At 41.1% G+C, this 25,804-nt stretch overlaps 1 protein-coding gene across 1 annotated transcript in view; it reads left to right on the top strand.

The window, feature by feature from the left end:
• Positions 1-25,804, top strand: part of DZIP1 (DAZ interacting zinc finger protein 1) — a 281,110-nt gene that overhangs the window by 73,029 nt on the left and 182,277 nt on the right. The window contains exon 9 of the mRNA XM_053707838.1: positions 24,443-24,491. Coding sequence (XP_053563813.1) covers positions 24,443-24,491 — 49 coding nt within the window. The remainder of the gene's footprint in view (positions 1-24,442; positions 24,492-25,804) is intronic.

The raw sequence follows: 25,804 nt of genomic DNA on the forward strand, positions 1-25,804 counted from the left end.
CTGCATTTAAACCGTATTGTAACTCAAACTTCACACAAATTATATATTGGTATTTTTTCAGCAGGCCCAGCAGTATACCATTATTATATTTATAATTCATGGCATAGGAGATAGCTGCAGAAAAAAACCCTGTAAAAATATGTATAATTTTTGCATAGATTTTAGTAAATAATATTGAAAATAACCCAGTGGCCACTGCTGTTATTGTGACCACCTTACAAAATCATGGGTAGTCACATGTGAAATAGGGGCCCATACAGGCTTCTGGGGGTTATAATATGTAGAGAGGCCCCATTGTGCAGTACAGAAATAAAAACACTTTTTGTTTCTTGCAAGGTGTTCACTGTTACTACATCACTCCCATGAAGCGTAGGAGTGTGACCCACTAGTCCACCAACTGATCCCCGGCTTGTAGTGTGGGTGATTGCTGAAAACAGTTATTCATGCGCATCGAAAGGGTTAAAGGGACAGTAAAGTCAAAATTAAACTTCCATGATTCAGATAGAGCATGCTATTTTAAACAACTTTCCAATGTTCTCTTGGTATCCTTTGGTTGAAGAGTAAATCTAGCTAAGCAGATAAAAGCCTAGAAGCATGCACATAACCATAGCATTTAATTAGCCTTTGCAAACACTGGACCTGAACATTGCAAATACAGCTCTGTAAAAATATCTCTCCTTAATTTGCAGTATGTTATTTTATCTTTTCTACTGAGGTCAAACACAATGGACAGATATTCTCGGTTAAAGGGACATTATACACTCATTTTTTCTTTGCATAAATGTTTTGTAGATGATCTATTTATAAAGCCCATAAGGTTTTTTTTTTAAAATAAATGTATAGTTTTCCTTATTTTTAAATAACATTGCTCTGATTTTCAGACTCCTAACCAAGCCCCAAAGTTTTATGTGAATACCGTCAGCTACCTTCTCCAGCTTGCTTCTGTTTGTGTAAAGGGTCTTTTCATATGCAAAAGAAGGGGGAGGGGGAGTGTCTTATTTCCGACTTGCATTGGCTTTCCAGCAACCTTTTCAACAGAGCCAAACTGACAGCTTCTAAGTAAGTTTTTAAACAGTTTTATACTGGATTTTTATGTCAGTATCTGTGCATCTTATTCTTTATAGTAGTGTCTATTACATGCAGTTATATGAAAATGAGTGTATACTGTCCCTATAAGTGACAACCTGCATTCAAAGATTTTAGCCTGTCATCGGCATTGAATCATTTAGTAGGCATGTGCATTTGGCAGTTTCGTTTGCTGTCGAATGTGGAAGTAGTCTGATTTATGCTTGTGAAAGATCACTAGATTTATGGGACAGGAAACACAAAAATTGTAATTAATGATTCAGATAGAACTTACAATTTTAATCCACTTTCAAATTTACTTTAATTATCACATATGCTTCATTCTCTTGTTATCCTTTGTTGAAGGAACAACATTGCGCTGGCATCTAGTTAAACACATCTAGTTAGCCAATCACAAGAGACAAATGTATGGAGGCACCAATCACCAGCTATCTCCCACTAGTGTAGGATAAGTGCATATTCATTTTCAACAATGGATACCAAGAGAACAAAGCACATTTGAAAATACAAGTGATTTTAAAAGTGTCTTAAAATTGCATGCTCTATCTGATTCTTGCAAGTTTACTTTTGACTTTCCTATCCCTTTAAGATCTTTGCAAATCCAGAGCCACCACCTACTTCTTCATTCGGCAGCTAACAAAGCTGCCGAATGCCCATACTTCTATGCTTAGCTTGCGTATTTTACTTTCACGTTGACTGCATATATTTTGCTTTATTGCATTCTTGTAATTATTAGGGTATCTCATTTGCTACTTTATTTTAGATGGAAAAGAAGAGAAAACAATACTTTCTTACTTTAATGTAATTTTCTTTTTATTTATTATTTTTAGCTTATTTTATTTAGTTTATCTTGGTTTTTATTTTAGTTTCAGCTTTAACTACTGCTGTATATTGATATTTCTATGCTTTGATGAACCTTATCTAATTACTCATAAACTGTGTATTTTTGTATTTGTACTTTCTGTATTTTTGTTTAATTTTGTTTGTACTGTTTTAAATTCTTCATTGGTTTGAGAAAAGCAGCTGCATTTTTTTCCCCCTAAGATATGGTGAGTCCACGGCTTGAGTAATTACTGTTGGGAATATCACTCCTGGCCAGCAGAAGGAGGCAAAAAGCACCACAGTTAAACTGTTAAGTATTACTCCCTTACCCACAACCCCCAGTCATTCTCTTTGGTGCATGGAGGAGGTAAAGTTTAGGTGTCTGAAGAAATTTTTTGATTTAATCTACAAGCAAGTTTTGGGGTATAGCCTTATTCCACATTATTCCTTGCAGTTGGGTAGTGGTGGCTTTAAAGCAGTTAGGAGCTTTTAAAGAGGTACTTACTGAGTTTTCCTAACAATTGCTGCCCTAGTTTAGAAAGCCAGAGTAGGCTACTTTGTTCTTTCTTTTTCAAAGGTCTCTGAGAAGAACTGTGTCTTCTCATACCTTGTAACTGTCTACATGCCGGACAGCGGAGCAGGTAAGTGCTTTTTCTTCCAGTTTGGGAGGCCATGCACTTAAAGGATTACTTTCTGTTATAATTTTTAAGCTAAACAACTAACATATTAAAGTTAATAAACATTAATTAAAACCTACTGACCTATATTTTCTCCAAAACGAAGTTTCATAATGTTCTAAAAGTTATATCTTTTATTCGCCGATGATGTCACGTTATCCTGCCCACTATTTTCAGCACTGCATGTTCAAAATACTTAAACCAATAACTTTGTGTTTAAAGCGCCATTTTGAAACCTAGGTATTGTAAACGGATTGGTACAGAGCAAAGGATACCCACGGAGTGGGTTTGGAAAACAATTACATTTGCAGACAAGATTTCTGATATACGGTAGAGATATGTTAATGAAATGCTATTGATAAAAAGCGTATTTGGGGTAGTTAGTTAGTAACAGGCATAGAAAATATTTACTTACAGTGGCCCTTTAAGAAATTAAAAGACACTGCTTTTTTATTGGGACATAGATAATCCTTTTGTATGGGTTACACTGGGGCATGAAGCAGGCACTGTAGCATGTGTGAGACTAACATTTAAACTCTTTTAAAAAGAAAGGGTAAAATGTTTTTAGTAGGCTTTATTTCTTTCATGTAATTGGCAAAAGTCCATGAGCTAGTGACGTATGGGATATACATTCCTACCAGGAGGGGCAAAGTTTCCCAAACCTCAAAATGCCTATAAATACACCCCCCACCACACCCACAATTCAGTTTTTACAAACTTTGTCTCCTATGGAGGTGGTGAAGTAAGTTTGTGCTAGATTTCTACATTGATATGCGCTTCGCAGCATGCTGAAGCCCGGTTTCCTCTCAGAGTGCAGTGAATGACAGAGGGATGTGAAGGGAGTATTGCCTATTGAATGCAATGGTCATTCTAACGGGGATCTATTTCATAGGTTCTCTGTTTTCGGTCATAGAGATTCATCTCCTACCTCCCTTTTCAGATCGACGATATACTCTTATATACCATTACCTCTGCTGATTCTCGATTCAGTTCTGGTTTGGCTATCTACTTTATGTAGATGAGTGTCTTTTGGTAAGTATGTCTTATTTTATTTATGACACTCTCAGCTATGTTTTGGCACTTTATATGTAAAGTTCTAAATATATGTTTTATACTTATATTTGCCATGATTCAGGTTAATCAGTTTTTTTCCTTCTTACAGACTGTCAGTTTCATTTTGGGAAATGCATATGAATAAAAAAAATTCTTACCTGAAAATTTTTCAAATTGACTTTTCTTTCTAAATTGCGGGCTGTTAGGCTCGCGGGAGCAAAAAATGCTATAATTTATTGCGTCATTTTTGGCGCGAGAATTACGTTTGTTGACGTTATGACGTCATTTCCGGGGTCTTAGTTGGCGCCGAGAGTTTTCACGTAGTTGCGTCATCTATGATGCTTGTGTTTGGCGCCAAAAAATTTGTCAATTGTGGGCGTCATTCTTGGCGCCAGTTTTTTTGACATTATTTAAGTCTTTGTTTCTTTTTGCTTCTGGTTTCCAGAGGCTTATTCTGTTCTGCATTTTTTCCCATTCCTGAAACTGTCATTTAAGGAATTTGATCATTTTGCTTTATATGTTGTTTTTTTCTATTACATATTGCAAGATGTCTCAATCTGACCCTGTATCGGAATCTACTTCTGGAATGCTGCTGCCTGATGTCGGTTCTACCAAAGCTAAGTACATTTGCTGTAAACTTGTAGTAACTGTTCCTCCGGCTGTAGTTTGTGTTAGTTGTCATGATAAACTTTCAAAAGCAGACAATATTTCCATTAGTAGTAGTCCATTACCTGTTGTTGTTCCTTCAACATCTAATGTTCAGGATATTCCTGTTAATGTGAGAGAATTTGTTTCTAATTTTATTCAGAAGGCCCTGTCTGTTATACCACCGTCTAATAAACGTAAAAGGTCTTTTAAAACTTCTCATAAATTAGATGTATTTTTAAATGACCGCCAGCATTCTGATTTATCTATCTCTGATGAGGATCTATCTGGTTCAGAAGATTCTGCCTCAGATATTGACACTGACAAATCTTCATATTTATTTAAAATGGAGTTTATTCATTCTTTATTAAAAGAGGTGTTGATTGCATTAGATATGGAGGAGTCCAATCCTCTTGATATTAAAACCAGTAAACGTTTAAATTCGGTTTTTAAACCTCATGTAGTTATTCCAGAGGTTTTTCCAGTTCCTGATGCTATTTCAGATGTAATTTCTAGGGAATGTAATAGTTTGGGTACTTTATTTACTCCTTCTTTAAGGTTTAAGAGACTGTACCCTTTGCCGTCTGATAGATTGGAGTTTTGGGAAAAAATCCCCAAAGTTGATGGGGCTATCTTTACTCTTGCTAAACGTACTACTATTCCTACGGCAGATAGTACTTCTTTTAAAGATCCTTTAGATAGGAAACTTGAATCTTATCTAAGGAAGGCTTATTTATGTTCAGGTCATCTTCTTAGGCCTGCTATTTCTTTAGCTGATGTTGCTGCAGCTTCAACTTTTTAGTTGGAGGCTTTAGCGGAACAAGTACCAGATCCTAATGTGTATAGCATTGTTAAGCTAATTCAACATGCTAATAATTTAATTTGTGATGCCATTTTTGATATCATTAGAATTGATGTCAGGTATATGTCTTTAGCTATTTTAGCTAGAAGAGCTTTATGGCTTAAATCTTGGAATGCGGATATGACTTCTAAGTCAACGTTGCTATCTCTTTCTTTCCAAGGTAATACATTGTTTGGTTCTCAGTTGAATTCTATGATTTCAACTGTCACTGGGGGGAAGGGAGTTTTTTTTGCCTCAGGATAAAAAATCTAAGGGTAAATTTAGGGCTGCTAACCGTTTTCGTTCCTTTCGTCAGAATAAGGAACAGAAGCCTGACCCTTCTCCTAAAGGAACGGTTTCCAATTGGAAGCCTTCTCCAGTCTGGAATAAATCCAAGCCTTTTAGAAAATCAAAATCAGCCCCCAAGTCCGCATGAAGGTGCGGCCCTCATTCCAGCACAGCTGGTAGGGGGCAGACTACGATTTTTCAAAGATGTTTGGATCAATTCAATTCAAAATCATTGGATTCAGAACATTGTTTCTCAAGGGTACAGAATAGGTTTCAAGGTAAGACCGCCTGTGAGAAGGTTCTTTCTCTCACGCATTCCAGTGAGCCCAGTAAAGGCTCAGGCTTTCCTGAAGTGTGTTTCAGACCTGGAGTCATCTGGGGTAATTGTGCCAGTTCCATATCTGGAACGGGGTCTGGGGTTTGATTCAAATCTGTTCATTGTACCAAATAAAGAGATTTCTTTCCGACCAGTTCTGGATCTAAAAATTTTGAATCATTATGTAAGAATACCAACATTCAAAATGGTGACTATAAGGACTATTCTGCCTTTTGTTCAGCAAGGGCATTATATGTCCACAATAGACTTACAGGATGCTTATCTTCATATTCCAATTCATCCAGATCACTATCAGTTCCTGAGATTCTCTTTTCTAGACAAGCATTACCAATTTGTTGCTCTTCCTTTTGGCCTAGCAACAGCTCCAAGGATCTTCTCAAAGGTTCTCGGTGCCCTTCTCCCTGTAATCAGAGAGCGGGGTATTGTGGTGTTTACTTATTTGGACGATATCTTGGTACTTGCTCAGTCTTTACATTCTGCAGAATCTCACATGAATCATGTGTTGTTTCTTCAAAAACATGGTTGGAGGATCAGTTTACCAAAAAGTTCCTTGATTCCTCAGACAAGGGTTACCTTTTTAGGATTCCAAATAGATTCAGTATCCATGACTTTGTCTCTAACAGACAAAAGACGTCTGAAATTGGTTTCAACTTGTCGGAACCTTCAGTCTCAGTCATTCCCTTCAGTAGCTATGTTCATGGAGGTTTTAGGTCTCATGACTGCAGCATCGGACGCGATCCCCTTTGCTCGTTTTCACATGAGACCTCTTCAGCTTTGTATGCTGAACCATTGGTGCAGTGATTATACAAAGATATCACAATTGATATCCTTAAATCCCAATACTCGACTATCTCTGACTTGGTGGTTAGATCACCACCGTTTGGTTCAGGGGGCCTCTTTTCTTCGTCCAACCTGGACTGTGATTTCAACAGATTCAAGTCTTTCAGGTTGGGGAGCTGTCTGGGGATCTCTGACAGTGCAGGGGGTTTGGAAATCTCAAGAGGCGAGATTACCAATCAATATTTTGGAACTCTGTGCGATTTTCAGAGCTCTTCAGTTCTGGCTTCTTCTGAAGAGAGAACCGTTTATTTGTTTTCAGACAGACAATGTCACAACCGTGGCGTATGTTAATCATCAAGGTGGAACTCACAGTCTTCAAGCTATGAAAGAAGTATCTCGGATACTTTCATGGGCGGAATCCAGCTCCTGTCTAATCTCTGCGGTCCATATCCCAGGTATAGACAATTGGGAAGCGGATTATCTCAGTCGCCAGACTTTACATCCGGGAGAATGGTCTCTTCACCCAGATGTGTTTCTTCAGATTGTTCAGATATGGGGGCTTCCAGAAATAGATCTGATGGCTTCTCATCTAAACAGGAAACTTCCCAGGTATCTGTCCAGGTCCAGGGATCCTCAGGTGGAAGCAGTAGATGCATTGTCACTTCTTTGGAATTATCAACCTGCTTATATCTTTCCGCCTCTCGTTCTTCTCCCAAGAGTGATTTCCAAAATCATAATGGAGCGTTCATTTGTACTGCTGGTAGCTCCAGCATGGCCACACAGGTTTTGGTATGCAGATCTTGTTCTGATGTCCAGTTGCCAACCTTGGCCACTTCCGTTAAGGCCAGACCTTCTATCTCAAGGCCCGTCCATCACGATCTCAAATCATTAAATTTGAAGGTATGGAGATTGAACGCTTAGTGCTTAGTCATAGAGGTTTCTCTGACTCAGTGATCAATACTATGTTGCAGTCTCGTAAATCTGTGTCTAGAAAGATTTATTACCGAGTTTGGAAGACTTACATTTCATGGTGTTCTTCTCATAAGTTCTCTTGGCATTCTTTTAGAATTCCTAGAATTTTACAGTTACTTCAGGATGGTTTGGATAAGGGTTTGTCTGCAAGTTCCTTGAAAGGACAAATCTCTGTTCTTTCTGTTCTGTTTCACAGAAAAATTGCTCATCTTCCTGACATGCGTTGTTTTGTACAGGCTTTGGTTTGTATCAAGCCTGTCATTAAGTCAATCTCTCCTCCTTGGAGTCTTAATTTGGTTTTGAGAGCTTTACAGGCTCCTCCGTTTGAGCCTATGCATTCTCTAGACATTATATTACTTTCTTGGAAAGTATTGTTTCTTTTGGCTATCTCTTCTGCTAGAAGAGTTTCTGAATTATCTGCTCTTTCTTGTGAGTCTCCTTTTCTGATTTTTCATCAGGATAAAGCGGTTTTGCGGACTTCATTTAAATTTTTACCTAAGGTTGTGAATTCCAACACCATTAGTAGAGAAATTGTTGTCCCTTCGTTGTGTCCTAATCCTAAGAATTCTTTGGAAAGATCTTTGCATTCTTTGGATGTGGTAAGAGCTTTGAAATATTATCTTGAAGCTACTAAAGATTTCAGAAAGACTTCTAGTCTATTTGTTATCTTTTCTGGTTCTAGGAAAGGTCAGAAAGCTTCTGCCATTTCTTTGGCTTCTTGGTTAAAGCTTTTGATTCATCATGCTTATTTGGAGTCGGGTAAATCCCCGCCTCAGAGGATTACGGCTCATTCTACTAGGTCAGTTTCTACTTCCTGGGCTTTTAAGAATGGAGCTTCTGTTGATAAGATTTGCAAAGCAGCAACTTGGTCTTCTTTGCATACTTTTACTAAATTCTACCATTTTGATGTTTTCTCTTCTTTAGAAGCAGTTTTTGGTAGAAAAGTTCTTCAGGCAGCTGTTTCAGTTTGATTCTTCTGCTTATAATTTCAATTTTTTTCATTATAACGATTAAAACTTTTTTGATTTGGGTTGTGGATTATTTTTTCAGCGGAATTGGCTGTCTTTATTTTTATCCCTCCCTCTCTAGTGACTCTTGAGTGGCGTTCCACATCTTGGGTATTTGCTATCCCATACGTCACTAGCTCATGGACTCTTACATAAAAGAAAACATAATTTATGTAAGAACTTACCTGATAAATTAATTTCTTTCATATTGGCAAGAGTCCATGAGGCACACCCTTTTTGTGGTGGTTATGATTTTATTGTATAAAGCACAATTATTCCAATTCCTTGTTGATGCTTTCGCTCCTTTCTTATCACCCCACTTCTTGGCTATTCGTTAAACTGAATTGTGGTTGTGGTGAGGGGTGTATTTATAGGCATTTTGAGGTTTGGGAAACTTTGCCCCTCCTGGTAGGAATGTATATCCCATACGTCACTAGCTCATGGACTCTTGCCAATATGAAAGAAATTAATTTATCAGGTAAGTTCTTACATAAATTATGTTTTTCTGACACATATTTACTTGATAAAACAATACAAGTTTAAACTGAATGTAAGGCTTAATTTTCTATTTCAGTAGCTTATTCATTTCCCATTTTCTTTGATGAACCTTCCACTTCTGAAGTTTTTCCTGTGCTAGACTAGGAACTAAAACATCTAGTTTCACTGTCCTAGCCCGCAGGACGTTATGGTTGAATTCCTGGTTTGCTGACATTTTCCCTAAAGTCAAGCTTCTGGCGATTCCTTACAAGGGCAAAACCTTGTTTGGACCCGGTTTGGCAGAAATTATCTCTGATATTACAGGTGGAAAAGGGTATTTTCTATCTCCAAGATAAGAATAGGCCTACAGGACATCAGAGTAATTTTCGTTCCTTTCGTAACTTCAGAGGAAAGCCTTCCCCTTTTTCTTCCAAGCAGGAACAATCCAAGTCTTCTTGGAAACCCAATCAGTCTTGGAACAAGGGGAACCAATCAAAGAAACCCGCAGCTGATTCCAAATCAGCATTAAGGGTTTGCCCCCGATCTGGGATCGGATCAGGTGGGGAGCAGACTTTCTCAGTTCTCTCAAGCCTGGATACGAGATGTCCCAGATCCCTGGACTGTGGACATAGTATTCCAGGGTTACAAATTGGAATTCAAGACTTTTCCTCCCAGAGGCAGATTCCTTCTCTCAGGATTATCTGCAGACCAGATAAAAAGAGAGACGTTCTTTAAATGTATACAACATCTTTCCTCCCTGGGAGTGATAGTTCCAGTTCCAGTGCAGGAACAGGGTCTCAGGTTCTACTCCAACCTATTTGTGGTTCCCAAAAAAGAGGGAACTTTCGGCCCATTCTAGACTTAAAGTGTCTAAACAAGTTTCTCAAAGTTCCATCCTCCAAGATGGAGACTATACGCTCCATTCTTCCTTTAGTACAAGAGGGTCAGTTCATGAAAACTATAGACCTAAAGGATGCGTATCTTCATGTTCCTATTCACAGGGACCATCACAGATTCCTCAGATGTGCCTTTCTGGACAAACATTTCCAGTTTGTGGCCCTTCCATTTGGTCTAGCCACGGCTCCCAGAATTTTTTCAAAGGTTCTGGGGGCTCTCTTGGCAGTGATCCATTCTAGTGGAATTGCTGTGGCACCCTTCCTAGACAATATTCAGGTGCCATCTTTTCAATTGGCAAAATCTCACACACAGATATTGTTGTCTTTTCTTTGTTCCCACTGATGGAATGTGAATCTGGAAAAAAGCTCCCTTTCCCCTGCTACAAGAGTTGTGTTCTTAGGGACAATAATAGATTCTCTATTGATGAAGATTTTTCTGACAAAGGTCAGGAAAAACAAAATAATTGCCTCTTGCCGCTTTCTTCAGGCTTCTGCTCATCCTTCAGTCGCTCAATGTGTTGAGGTAATCGGTCTGATGGTGGCTTCCATGGACAACCTTCCTTTTGTTCGATTCTATTTGAGAGCTCTTCAGTGGTGCATGTTCAGACAATGGAATGGCGACCATATGGATCTATCTCAGAGAATAGAGTTAGATCAGTCGTCAAGGGATTCTCTCCCCTGGTGAATTTCTCAGGAACATCTGTGTCAGGGCACATGATTTTGGAGACCTTCCTGGGTGATCATGATCACAGACGCCAGCCTGCTGGGCTGGGTAGCAGGCTGGACCTCGTTAAAAGCTCAGGACCTTTGGACTTGGGAGGAGTCTGCTCTTCCCATCAACATATTGGAGTTGAGGACGATTTGCAATGCTCTATTGGCTTGGGCTCAGTTGTCCTCAGCCCAGTTTATCAGGTTCCAGTGAGACAACATAACCTCTGTGACTTACAACAATCACCAGGGAGGAACTCAGAGTTCATTAGCCATGAAGGAGGTTACTCAGATTCTTCAGTGGGCAGAGACCCACAATTGCTTTCTATCTGCCATTCACATTCCAGGAGTAGACAACTGGGAAGCAGATTTCTCCAACATTGGTGTGTCCGGTCCACGGTGTCATCCATTACTTGTGGGATATTCTCCTCCCCCACAGGGAAAGGCAAGGAGAGCACACAGCAAGAGCTGTCCATATAGTCCCTCCCAGGCTCCGCCCCCCCAGTCATTCTCCTTGCCGCTATGAACAAGTAGCATCTCCTCGGGGATGGTGAGGAGTTTGTGGTGTTTAGTTGTAGTTTTTTATTCTTCTATCAAGAGTTTGTTATTTTAAAATAGTGCTGGTATGTACTATTTACTCTGAAACAGAAAGAGATGAAGATTTCTGTTTGTGAGAGGATTATGATTTTAGCAGCAGTTACTAAAATCGTTTGCCGTTTCCACATAGGACTGTTGAGATGAGATAACTTCAGTTGGGGGGAACAGTTTGCAGACTTTTCTGCTCGAGGTATGACTAGCCATATTTCTAACAAGACTGTGTAATGCTGGAAGGCTGTCATTTTCCCCTCATGGGGATCGGTAAGCCATTTTCTTAGTCTCAAACAGAATAAAGGGCTTATTATGGGCTATAAACTGGTAGACACTTTTAGGGGCTAAATCGATTGCTTTATTTAAGTATTATATGCAGTTTGAAGTTGTATTTCACACTTTTATAACATTGGGGAACGTTTTTAGCACCAGGCACTTGTTAAGACACCTTCCCAGTCAGGAAGGGCCTTTCTCTGTAGTAGGCAGAGCCTCATTTTCGCGCCATTACTGTGCAGTTAATTTTGAGTTCAGTACATGCAGCTGCATGTGTGAGGGTCTGGAATCCACTAAAAACGTTCCTAGAAGGCTTCATTTGGTATCATATACCCCCCTGGGATTGGTGAAGTTGCAGTAAAGGCTGTGGCTGGGACTGTAAGGGGGTTAAAATTAAAAACGGCTCCGGTTTCCACATTTTAAGGGTTAACAGCTTGAAAATTGGGGTGCAATACTTTGAATGTATTAAGACACTGTGGTGAAAATTTGGTAAAGATTGGATAATTCCTTCATAGTTTTTCACATATTCAGTAATAAAGTGTGCCCTGTTTAACATTTAAAGAGACAGTAACGGTTTTGTTTTAAAACGGTTTTTGTGCTTTATTAACCAGTTTAAGCCTGTTTAACATGTCTGTACCTTCAGATAGATCATGTTCTGTATGTATGGTAGCCAATGTGGTTCCCCCTTCAAATATAGTGTGATAATTGTGCCATTGCGTCCAAACAAAGTAAGGACAGAACTGTCACAAATTGTAAAGTTGCCCAGGATGATTCCTCAGATGAAGGAAGTAGACATAGTTCTACATCATCTCCTTCTGTGTCTATACCAGTTATGCCCGCGCAGGCGACCCCTAGTACTTCTAGCCCGCCAATGCTTGTTACTATGCAGTAATTGACGGCAGTAATGGATAACTCCATAGCTAATATTTTATCCAAAATGCCAGCATTTCAGAGAAAGCGTGATTGCTCTGTTTTAAACACTGTAGAGCAGGAGGGCGCTGATGATAATTTTTCTGTCATACCCTCACACCAATTGTGGCGCGCAGAGCGCTCTGGCTAAAGTCTTGGTCGGCGGATGTATCTTCCAAGACAAAATTGCTTAATACCCCTTTCAAAGGTAAGACCCCTTTTGGGCCAGAATTGAAAGATATTATTTCAGTCATCACTGGGGGAAAGGGCCATGCCCTCCCACAAGATAAACCTTTCAAGGCTAAGAATAAGTCCAATTTTCGTTCCTTTCGCAATTTCAGGAACGGACCGGCTTCCAACTCGGCAGCCTCTAGACAAGAGGGTAACGCTTCCCAGACTAAACCAGCTTGGAAATCAATGCAAGGCTGGAACAAGGGTAAACAGGCCAAGAAACCTGCTGCTGCTACCAAGACAGCATGAAGAGGTAGCCCCCGATCCAGAACCAGATCTAGTAGGGGGCAGACTCTCTCTCTCTTTGCTCAGGCTTGGGCAAGAGATGTTCAGGATCCCTGGTCACTAGAAATAGTCTCTCAGGGTTATCTTCTAGAATTCAAGGAACTACCCCCAAGGGGAAGGTTCCACATGTCTCACTTATCTTCAAACCAAGTAAAGAGACAGGCATTCTTACATTGTGTAGAAGACCTGTTAAAGATGGGAGTGATACTCCCAGTTCCAACTGTGGAACAAGGTCAGGGGTTTTACTCAAATCTGTTTGTAGTTCCCAAAAAAAGAGGGAACTTTCAGACCAATTCTAGATTTAAAAATTCTAAACAAATTTCTCAGAGTGCCATCATTCAAAATGGAAACTATTCAAACGATTTTACCTACAATCCAGGAGGGTCAATTTATGACTACCGTGGATCTAAAGGATGCGTATCTGCATATTCCTATCCACAAAGATCATCATCAGTTCCTAAGGTTCGCCTTTCTGGACAAACATTACCTATTGTGGCTCTCCCATTCGGACTAGCCACTGCTCCAAGGATTTTCACAAAGGTGCTCGGGTCCCTTCTAGCGGTTCTAAGACCCAGGGGCATTGCAGTGGCACCTTACTTGGACGACATCCTAATTCAAGCGTCGTCTCTTTCAAAGACAAAGGCTCACACAGACATTGTTCTAGCCTTTCTCAGATCTCACGGGTGGTAGGTGAACATAGAAAAAAGTTCCCCGTCTCCGTCAACAAGAGTCCCTTTCTTGGGAACAATAATAGATTCTTTAGAAATGAAGATTTTCCTGACAGATGTCAGAGAGTCAAAGCTTCTAAACACTTGTCAAGTTCTTCACTCTGTTCTACGGCCTTCCATAGCTCAGTGCATGGAAGTAGTAGGGTTGATGGTTGCAGCAATGGACATAGTTCCTTTTGCGCAAATTCATCTAAGACCATTACAACTGTGCATGCTCAAACAGTGGAATGGGGACTATACAGACTTGTCTCCAGTGATTCAAGTAGATCAGAAGACCAGAGACTCACTCCGTTGGTGGCTGACTCAGGATCACCTGTCCCAGGGAATGAGCTTCCGCAGACCAGAGTGGGTCATTGTCATGACCGACGCCAGTCTATTAGGCTGGGGCGCGGTCTGGGATTCCCTGAAAGCTCAGGGTCTATGGTCTCGGGAAGAGTCTCTTCTCCCGATAAACATCCTGGAACTGAGAGCGATATTCAATGCTCTCCGGGCTTGGCCTCAACTAGCAAAGGCCAGATTCATAATATTCCAATCAGACAACATGACGACTGTTGCTTACTTCAACCATCAGGGGGGAACAAGGAGTTCCCTGGCGATGAGAGAGGTGACCAAGATCATCAAATGGGCGGAGGATCACTCCTACCACCTGTCTGCGATCCACATCCCAGGAGTGGAAAACTGGGAGGCGGATTATCTGAGTCGTCAGACCTTTCATCCGGGGGAGTGGGAACTCCACCCGGAGGTGTTTGCCCAGTTGACCCAATTATGGGGCATTCCAGACATGGATCTGATGGCGTCTCATCAGAACTTCAAGGTTCCTTGCTACGGGTCCAGATCCAGGGATCCCAAGGCGACTCTAGTGGATGCATTAGTGGCGCCTTGGTCTTTCAACCTAGCTTATGCGTTTCCACCGTTCCTTCTCATTCCCAGGCTGGTAGCCAGGATCAAACGGGAGAAGGCCTTGGTGATTTTGATAGCTCCTGCGTGGCCACGCAGGACTTGGTATGCAGACCTGGTGAATATGTCATCGGCTCCACCATGGAAGCTACCTTTGAGACAGGATCTTCTAGTACAAGGTCCATTCGAACATCCAAATCTAGTTTCTCTCCAGCTGACTGCTTGGAAATTGAACGCTTGATTTTGTCTAAGCGTGGGTTTTCGGATTCTGTGATAGATACTCTGGTACAAGCCAGAAAACCTGTGACTAGAAAGATTACCATAAAATATGGAAAAGATATATCTGTTGGTGTGAATCCAAGGGATTCTCATGGAGTAAGATTAAAATTCCTAGGATCCTTTCCTTTCTCCAAGAAGGTTTGGATAAGGGATTATCAGCGAGTTCTCTAAAAGGACAGATTTCTGCTTTATCTGTCTTGTTACACAAACGACTGGCAGCTGTGCCAGATGTTCAAGCTTTTGTTCAGGCTTTGGTCAGGATCAAGCCTGTTTACAGACCCTTGACTCCTCCCTGGAGTCTAAATTTGGTTCTTCAAGGTGTTCCGTTTGAACCCTTACATTCCATAGATATCAAGTTGTTATCTTGGAAAGTTCTGTTTTTGGTTGCTATTCTTCTGCTAGAAGAGTTTCTGAATTATCTGCTCTGCAGTGTAATCCGCCCTATCTGGTGTTCCATTCAGATAAGGTTGTTTTGCGTACTAAACCTGGTTTCCTTCCAAAGGTTGTTTCCAACAAGAATATTAACCAGGAAATAGTTGTGCCTTCTTTGTGTCCGAATCCAGTTTCAAAGAAGGAACGCTTGTTACACAATTTAGATGTAGTCCGTGCTTTAAAGTTCTATTTAGAAGCAACAAAGGATTTCAGACAAACGTCTTCTCTGTTTGTAGTTTATTCTGGCAAGAGGAGAGGTCAAAAAAGCTACTGCTACCTCTCTTTCCTTTTGTCTGAAAAGCATCATATGATTGGCTTACGAGACTGCCGGACGGCAGCCTCCTGAACAAATCACAGCTCACTCTACTAGGGCTGTGGCTTCCACATGGGCCTTCAAGAACAAGGCTTCTGTTGATCAGATATGTAAGGCAGCGACCTGGTCTTCTCTGCACACTTTGTCCAAATTCTACAAATTTGATACTTTTGCTTCTTTGGAGGCTATTTTTGGGAGAAAGGTTTTGCAAGCCGTGGTGCCTTCTGTTTAGGTAACCTGATTTGCTCCCTCCCTTCATCCGTGTCCTAAAGCTTTGGTATTGGTTCCCACAAGTAATGGATGACACCGTGGACCGGACACACCAATGTTGGAGAAAACAGAATTTATGCTTACCTGATAAATTACTTTCTCCACGGCCCGCCCTGGTTTTTTAATCAGGTTTGAAGAATTTCTTTCTCTATACACTACAGTCACCACGGCACACTATAGTTTCTCCTTTTTTTCTCCTAACCGTCGGTCGAATTTTTGGGGCGGAGGAGCCTGGGAGGGACTATATGGACAGCTCTTGCTGTGTGCTCTCCTTGCCTTTCCCTGTGGGGGAGGAGAATATCCCACAAGTAATGGATGACACCGTGGACCGGACACACCGTTGGAGAAAGTAATTTATCAGGTAAGCATAAATTCTGTTTTTCTGAGCAGACAGACTTTTCATCCCGGGGAATGGGAACTCCATCCGGAGGTGTTTTCCAGCTTAGTCCTCAAATGGGGGATGCCTGAGTCCGATCTGATGGCATCCCTTCAGAACGCAAAGCTTCCAAGGTATGGTTCAAGATCAAGAGATCCGCAGGCCGTTCTGATAGATGCTCTGGCGGTTTCTTGGGTTTTCAGGTTGGCATACCTGTTTCTTCAGTTTGCTTTCCTTCCATCAGTCATTGCTCGTATCAGACAGGATAGGGCGTCAGTGATTCTAATAGCCCCTGCATGGCCTCGCAGGATCTGGTTTGCAGACCTAGTGGCGATGTCATTTCTCCCACCTTGGAGACTACCTCTGAGGAAGAACCTCCTGATTCAGGGTCCCTTCCTTCATCTAAATCTCGTTTTTCTAAAGCTGACTGCTTGGAGATTGAACACTTAATTCTGTCTAAGCGTGGTCTTTCTGAGTCGGTCATTAAGACCATGATTCAGGCTTGCAAGCCTGTTACTAGAAAGATTTACCATAAGATATGGCATAAATATCTTTATTGGTGTGAATCCAAGGGCTACTCTTGGAGTAGAATTATAATTCTTAGAATTTTATCTTTCTCTTGTTAAGTGTAGTCAGTCCACGGGTCATCCATTACTTATGGGATTATATCTCCTTCCCAACAGGAAGTTGCAAGAGGATCACCCAAGCAGAATTGCTATATAGCTCCTCCCCTCACATGTCATATCCAGTCATTCTCTTGCAACTCAACATAGATAGGTCGTTGTGAGAGGTCTGTGGTGTTTTTAAACTTAGTTTATGTCTTCAATCAAAAGTTTGTTATTTTAAATGGCACCGGAGTGTGCTGTTTGTTCTCAGGCAGTATTAGAAGAAGAATCTGCCTGCGTTTTCTATGATCTTAGCAGAAGTAACTAAGATCCACTGGCTGTTCTCGCACATTCTGAGGAGTGAGGTAACTTCAGAAACGGGAATAGCATGCGGGGCCCCCCTGCAAACGAGGTATGTGCAGTAAATTATTTTTCTAAGGAATGGAATTGACTAGAAAATACTGCTGTTACCAATGTAATGTAAGTACAGCCTTGAATGCAGTGGTAGCGACTGGTATTAGGCTGATGAGTGTACGTGCACTGAAGTATTTTTCTAGGGAATGGAATTTGTCTAAGAAAATACTGTTAATGCTGAAGTAATGTTTGAGCCTTATCTGCAGTAAAAGCGACTGGTAGAAGGCTTATTAATAACACTTCATAATCTTTTAATGTTCAAAACGTTTACTGGCATGTTAATCGTTTTTTGTGAGGTGCTTGGTGATAAAACTTATTGGGGCATGATTTTTCCACATGGCTAACGTTTATTTCTGCATAGAAAAAGTTAACTGAGATTCCCCACTGTTGTAATATGTGTGGGAGGGGCCTATTTTAGCGCTTTTTTGCGCAGTAAAGATTCAGTCACAGTTTTCCTACTTCATCCTCCATGATCCAGGACGTCCCTAGAGAGCTCAGGGGTCTTCAAAATTCATTTTGAGGGAGGTAATCAGTCACAGCAGACCTGTGACAGTGTGTTTGACTGTGATAAAAACGTTATTTGTTAAATTGATATCCGTTTTTGGGTATTAAGGGGTTAATCATCCATTTGCTGGTGGGTGCAATCCTTTGCAAATTTAATACATTTACTGTGAAATTTTGGTTGCTATAACTGATTTGGTTCATTGTTATTTCAACTGTGACAGCTTTTTGTGCTTCTTAAAGGCGCAGTAGCGTTTTTTATATTGCTTGTAAATTTATTGAAAGTATTTTCCAAGCTTGCTAGTCTCATTGCTAGTCTATTTAAACATGTCTGACACAGATGAATCTGCTTGTTCACTATGTTTGAAGGCCAATGTGGAGCCCCATAGAAATTTGTGTACTAAATGCATTGATGTCACTTTAAATAAAAGTCAATCTTTACATGTAAAGAAATTATCACCAGACAACGAGGGGGAAGTTATGCCGACTAACTCTCCTCACGTGTCAGTACCTTCGCCTCCCGCTCAGGAGGTGCGTGATATTGTGGCGCCAAGTACATCAGAGAGGCCCATACAAATCACTTTGCAAGACATGGCTACTGTTATGACCGAGGTATTATCTAAATTGCCAGAATTAAGAGGCAAGCGCGATTGCTCGGGGTTAAGGACAGAGCGCGCTGATGATGGGAGAGCCATGTCTGATACTGCGTCAATTTGCAGAACATGAGGACGGAGAGCTTCATTCTGTGGGTGACGGATCTGATCCAGGGAGACTGGATTCAGAGATTTCTAATTTTAAATTTAAACTTGAAAACCTCCGCATACTTCTAGGGGAGGTATTAGCAGCTCTGAATGATTGTAACACGGTTGCAATTCCAGAGAAATTATGTAGGCTGGATAGATACTATGCGGTACCGGTGTGTACTGACGTTTTTCGTATACCTAAGAGGCTTACAGAGATTATTAGCAAGGAGTGGGAATAGGCCCGGTGTGCCCTTTTTCCCCCCTCCTATATTTAGGAAAATGTTTCCAATAGACGTCACCACACGGGACTTATGGCAGACGGTCCCTAAGGTGGAGGGAGCAGTTTCTACTTTGGCTAAGCGTACTACTATCCCGGTGGAGGATAGTTGTGCTTTTTCAGATCCAATGGATAAAAAATTAGAAGGTTACCTTAAGAAAATTTTTGTTCAACAAGGTTTTATCTTACAGCCCCTTGCATGCATTGCGCCTGTCACTGCTGCTGCGGCATTCTGGTTTGAGTCTCTGAAAGAGGCCATTCGCACAGCTCCATTGGATGAGATTATGAACAAGCTTAAAGCACTTAAGCTAGCTAACGCATTTGTTTCTGATGCTGTTGTACATTTAACCAAATTAACGGCTAAGAACTCTGGTTTCGCCATCCAAGCGCACAGAGCGCTATGGCTTAAATCATGGTCAGCTGACGTGACTTCTAAATCTAAATTGCTTAATATTCCTTTCAAAGGGCAGACCTTGTTCGGGCCCGGCTTGAAAGAAATTATTGCTGACATTACTGGGGGTAAGGGTCATACTCTTCCTCAGGACAAGGCCAAATCTAAGGCCAAACAGTCTAATTTTCGTGCCTTTCGTAACTTCAAGGCAGGAGCAGCATCAACTTCCTCCGCTCCAAAACAGGAAGGAACTGTTGCTCGTTACAGACAGGGCTGGAAAGCTAACCAGTCCTGGAACAAGGGCAAGCAGGCCAGAAAACCTGCTTCTGCCCCTAAGACAGCATGAAGAGAGGGCCCCCTATCCGGAAACGGATCTAGTGGGGGGCAGACTATCTCTCTTCGCCCAGGCTTGGGCAAGAGATGTCCAGGATCCCTGGGCGTTGGAGATCATATCTCAGGGATACCTTCTGGACTTCAAAGCTTCTCCTCCACAAGGGAGATTTCATCTTTCAAGGTTATCAGCAAACCAAATAAAGAAAGAGACGTTTCTACGCTGTGTACAAGACCTCTTATTAATGGGGGTGATCCACCCAGTTCCGCGGACGGAACAAGGGCAAGGATTTTACTCAAATATGTTTGTGGTCCCCAAGAAAGAGGGAACCTTCAGACCAATCTTGGACCTAAAGATCTTAAACTAATTCCTAAGAGTTCCATCATTCAAAATGGAAACTATTCGAACCATCCTACCCATGATCCAAGAGGGTCAATACATGACCACAGTGGACTTAAAGGATGCCTACCTTCACATACCGATTCACAAAGATCATTATCGGTACCTAAGATTTGCCTTTCTAGACAGGCATTACCAGTTTGTAAGCTACGGCCCCGAGAATCTTTACAAAGGTTTTGGGCTCTCTTCTGGCGGTACTAAGACCGCGAGGCATAGCGGTGGCTCCGTACGTAGACGACATTCTGATACAAGCGTCAAGTTTTCAAATTGCCAAGTCTCATACAGAGATAGTTCTGGCATTTCTGAGGTCGCATGGGTGGAAGGTGAACGTGGAAAAGAGTTCTCTATTACCACTCACAAGGGTTCCCTTCCTATGGACTCTTATAGATTCTATAGAGATGAAAATTTACCTGACGGAGTCCAGGTTATTAAAGCTTCAAAATACTTGCCGTGCCCTTCATTCCATTCCACACCCGTCAGTAGCTCAGTGCATGGAAGTAATCGGCTTAATGGTTGCGGCAATGGACATAGTACCATTTGCGCGCCTGCATCTCAGACCACTGCAATTGTGCATGCTCAGTCAGTGGAATGGGGATTACTCAGATTTGTCCCCTCTACTAAATCTGGATCAAGAGACCAGAGATTCTCTTCTATGGTGGCTTTCTCTGCCCCATCTGTCCAAGGGGATGACCTTTCGCAGGCCAGATTGGACGATTGTAACAACAGACGCCAGCCTTCTAGGTTGGGGCGCAGTCTGGAATTCCCTGAAGGCTCAGGGATCGTGGACTCAGGAGGAGAAACTCCTCCCAATAAATATTCTGGAGTTAAGAGCAATATTCAATGCTCTTCTAGCTTGGCCTCAGTTAGCAACTCTGAGGTTCATCAGATTTCAGTCGGACAACATCACGACTGTGGCTTACATCAACCATCAAGGGGGAACCAGGAGTTCCCTAGCGATGTTGGAAGTCTCAAAGATAATTCGCTGGGCAGAGTCTCACTCTTGCCACCTGTCAGCGATCTACATCCCAGGCATGGAGAACTGGTAGGCGGATTTTCTAAGTTGCCAGACTTTTCATCCGGGGGAGTGGGAACTTCATCCGGAGGTCTTCGCTCAACTGATTCATCGTTGGGGCAAATCTGGATCTCATGGCGTCTCGCCAGAACGCCAAGCTTCCTTGTTACGGATCCAGATCCAGGGGCCCGGGAGCGGCGCTGATAGATGCTCTGACAGCCCCTTGGGTCTTCAACATGGCTTATGTGTTTCCACCATTCCCGATGCTGCCTCGACTGATTGCCAAGATCAAACAGGAGAGAGCATCAGTGATTTTGGTAACGCCTGCGTGGCCACGCAGGACCTGGTATGCAGACCTAGTGGACATGTCGTCCTGTCCACCATGGTCTCTGCCTCTGAGGCAGGACCTTCTAATTCAGGGTCCTTTCAACCATCCAAATCTAATTTCTCTGAGACTGACTGAATGGAGATTGAACGCTTGATTCTATCAAAGCGTGGCTTCTCGGAGTCGGTTATTGATACTTTAATACAGGCTCGGAAACCTGTTACCAGAAAAATTTACCATAAGATATGGCGTAAATATTTATATTGGTGCGAATCCAAGAGTTACTCATGGAGTAAGGTTAGGATTCCTAGGATATTGTCTTTTCTACAAGAGGGTTTAGAAAAGGGCTTATCTGCTAGTTCGTTAAAGGGACAGATTTCGGCTCTGTCTATTCTTCTACACAAACGTCTGGCAGAAGTTCCAGATGTTCAGGCTTTTTGTCAGGCTTTGGCTAGGATTAATCCTGTGTTTAAGACTGTTGCTCCGCCGTGGAGCTTAAACTTAGTTCTTAACGTTTTGCAAGGTGTTCCGTTTGAACCCCTTCATTCCATTGATATCAAGCTGTTATCTTGGAAAGTTCTGTTTTTGATGGCTATTTCCTCGGCTCGAAGAGTCTCTGAGTTATCTGCCTTACATTGTGATTCTCCTTATCTAATTTTTTATTCAGACAAGGTAGTTCTGCGTACTAAACCTGGGTTCTTACCTAAGGTAGTTTCTAACAGGCATATCAATCAAGAGATTGTTGTTCCATCTTTGTGTCCTAATCCTTCTTCAAAGAAGGAACGACTTTTGCATAATCTGGACGTAGTCCGTGCCCTGAAGTTCTATTTGCAGGCAACTAAGGATTTTCGTCAAACTTCTTCTCTGTTTGTCGTTTACTCTGGACAGAGGAGAGGTCAAAAAGCTTCGGCTACCTCTCTCTCCTTTTGGCTTCGTAGCATCATACGTTTAGCCTATGAGACTGCTGGACAGCAGCCTCCTGAAAGAATTACAGCTCATTCCACTAGAGCTGTGGCTTCCACCTGGGCCTTTAAGAATGAGGCCTCTGTTGAACAGATTTGCAAGGCTGCAACTTGGTCTTCACTTCACACTTTTTCGAAATTTTACAAATTTGACACTTTTGCTTCTTCGGAGGCTATTTTTGGGAGAAAGGTTCTACAGGCAGTGGTTCCTTCCGTTTAAAGTTCCTGCCTTGTCCCTCCCATCATCCGTGTACTTTTTGCTTTGGTATTGGTATCCCATAAGTAATGGATGACCCATGGACTGACTACACTTAACAAGAGAAAACATAATTTATGCTTACCTGATAAATTTATTTCTCTTGTAGTGTAGTGAGTCCACGGGCCCGCCCTGTCTTTAAGGCAGGTTTAAATTTTAATTAAACTCCAGTCACCACTGCACCCTATGGTTTCTCCTTTCTCGTCTTGTTTTGGTCGAATGACTGGATATGACATGTGAGGGGAGGAGCTATATAGCAACTCTGCTTGGGTGATCCTCTTTCAACTTTCTGTTGGGAAGGAGATATAATCCCATAAGTAATGGATGACCCGTGGACTGACTACACTACAAGAGAAATAAATTTATCAGGTAAGCATAAATTATGTTTTTCTTCAGGAAGGCCTGGTTAAGGGATTGTCAGTCAGTGCCCTGAAGGGTCAGATTTCTGCTTTATCAGTTTTACTACATTTGGCGGATGTGCCTGATGTGCAATCTTTTTGCCAGGCCTTGGTCAAAATCAGGCCTGTCTTTAAGTCTGTTTCTCCTCTTTGGAGCCTTAACCTTGTTCTTAAAGTTTTACAGCTGGTTCAGTTTGAGCCTTAAGTGCAGCTCGCTCCTGCTCTGTCTGACAGCAGGAGCGAGCTGCACTTAGTGTTATGGTGCGGTCGGGCCGGGCTGTGACTATACAGCTGGCCCGATGCGCTGAGTAAAAAAAACAGACCCGCTCAGCAGAGACCAGAGAGCGGGTCTGTAAAAGCGGCATATTTTTAAAAAATTGAAAGGAAAAAGGCTTTTATAACAATAGCACTAAAATAATGTTATATAATTCTGCACTATGTGCAGAATTATATAACATTATTTTTTATGTTTACTGTCCCTTTAAGTTGTTATCTTGGAAGGTTTTGTTTCTTGTTGCTATCTCTTCTGTTCGAAGAGTCTCGGAACTCTAAGCTCTGCAGTGTGATTCCCCTTATCTTATTTTTCATGCCGATAAGACGGTTCTTCATACTAAGTTAGGTTTCCTTCCTAAGGTTCTTTCTAATAGAAATATCAATCAGGTAATTGTTGTTCCCTCTCTGTGTCCTAATCCTTCTTCTTCCAAAGAATATTTGTTACACAATTTGGATGTTGTACGTGCTTTTAAATTCTACTTACAGGCGTCAAAGGATTTTCGCCAGTCCTCTACCCTCTTTGTCTGTTTCTCTGGGAAACGTAAAGGTCAGAAAGCTACTGCTACTACTCTTTCTTTTTGGTTACGAAGTATAATTTGTTTGGCTTATGAGACTGTTGGACAGCAGCCTACTGAGAGAATTACGGTTCATTCCACAAGAGCGGTTTCCTCTTCTTAGGCTTTCAAAAATGAAGCTTCTGTGGAACAAATTTGCAAGTCTGCAACTTGGTGTTCTCTACATACTTTATTAAAAATGTGATAATTTTGCCTCGACTGTGGCTTCTTTTGGGAGAAAGGTTCTTCAAGTGGTGGTGCCTTCTGTTCTGTTTAGGACTGCCTGTCTTGTCCCTCCCTATTTATCCGTGTCCTCTAGCTTGGGTATTGGTTCCCAACAGTAATTACTCAAGCCGTGGACTCGCCATATCTTAGGAAAGAAAAACAAAATTTATGCTTTCCTGATAAATTTATTTTTTTCCGGATTTGGTGAGTCCACAGCCCCACATTTGTTCTTTTTACTATAACCTCAGGCACCTCTACACATTGTGTTACTCCTTTTTCTCCGTTTCCCTTCGGTCGAATGACAGGGGGTTGTGGGCGAGGGAGTGATACTTGGCAGTTTAACTGTGGTGCTCTTTGCCTCTTCCTGCTGGTCAGGAGTGATATTCCCAACAGTAATTACTAAACCGTGGACTCACCATATCCGGAAATAAATACATTTATCAGGTAAGCATACATTTAGTTTTTTTTTTTTTAATATCTATCCACAACAGTTTATTTTAGTCACTTTTTATTCTTGGAGGGGGTTTTCTATGATAGTGTTAAATAATGTAAAATAATTTTGTTTGGCAGAAGTTTGATTATAATTATTTGACATTTATTCCTTAGATCATACAGCTGCCCTTAAAGTCATCAACAGATGTTAAAAATCAACCAGGTAAGATTAAATGAATTGATATACAGCAGGGGTGACCATATTTTGGGCTGCCCTGGTATAGTGTGATTGACTTTCACAAGATAAAGTTACACACAACTTGTGAGAAGTATGCACAGGTATTTGTCATACATGTAAATTGCCTAGAACCGATGATTAAAGGGACACTGAACCCAAAATTTTTTCTTGCATGATTCAGATAGAGCATGCAATTTTAAGCAACTTTCTAATTTGCTCCTTTTATCCATTTTTCTTTGTTGTCTTGCTATCTTTTTTTGAAAAAGCAGGAATGTAAGCTTACGAGCCGGCCCGTTTTTGGTTCAGAACCCTGGATAGGGCTTGCTGATGGTGAATACTATTTAGCCACCAATCAGCAAGAACATCCTAGGTGCTGAACCAAAGATGGTCCGGCTCGTAAGCTTTACATTCCTGCTTTTTTAAATAAAGATTCCAAGAGAACGAAGACAAATTGATAGTAGGAGTAAATTAAAAAGTTGCTTGAAATTGCATGCTCTATCTGAATCATGAAAGAAAAAAATGTGGGTTCAGTGTCCCTTTAATTAGAGTTTGATGAACAGTAAGCCAAACAGCCAGCTAATACTAAAAAGAATCAATTACAATGTAACCACTTTTTTAGCATGTTTTGTGCTGCAAGTAGTAAATTTGGATTTGGTGTAACTACTAACACAGGGCCAGATTACAAGTGGAGCGGTATTTAACGCTCCCTGTCACACGCTAACTCAGCTCGAAGTAAGCTTTTTGCACGTGTCGGATAGCGCTAACATTACAAGTTGAAAGTAAACGATTTTTGAACTTGAGCTAAACCGTTGTGTGCAAAATGTCAAACTTAAAATATCGCAATTGTGTTAAACTGCTCAATTGCATATCCTCAAGTGCGCTAACCTGTGATGAACATAATAATATTTCACATTCCAATGTTTTTCACATAGCAGAATATGTTCTATTTATTCATAACTACATATTTCTACATATATCTGATGGTATTTTGGTACAATATTGAGATATATATATATATATATATATATATATATATATATATATATATATATGTATAGATATATACAGATATAGAGATCTATTTAAAAATACATAAAACATATTCCACCATGTGCAGAACATTGGAATGTGACCTATTTACAGTAAATACACAGTAGAACACTTTATTAAAAATGAATATTGCATAAATATGCTTTTTGAAGTTTTCATCTACTTAACTGCAAACGGCTACAATGCACTTCTATATCTGTCTATATGTGTGTACTTATGAGTATATGTCTGTAAATACATATATACAC

Source organism: Bombina bombina, chromosome 3 (assembly GCF_027579735.1).
Source record: "Bombina bombina isolate aBomBom1 chromosome 3, aBomBom1.pri, whole genome shotgun sequence".
In the NCBI taxonomy this organism is placed as follows: domain Eukaryota; kingdom Metazoa; phylum Chordata; class Amphibia; order Anura; family Bombinatoridae; genus Bombina; species Bombina bombina.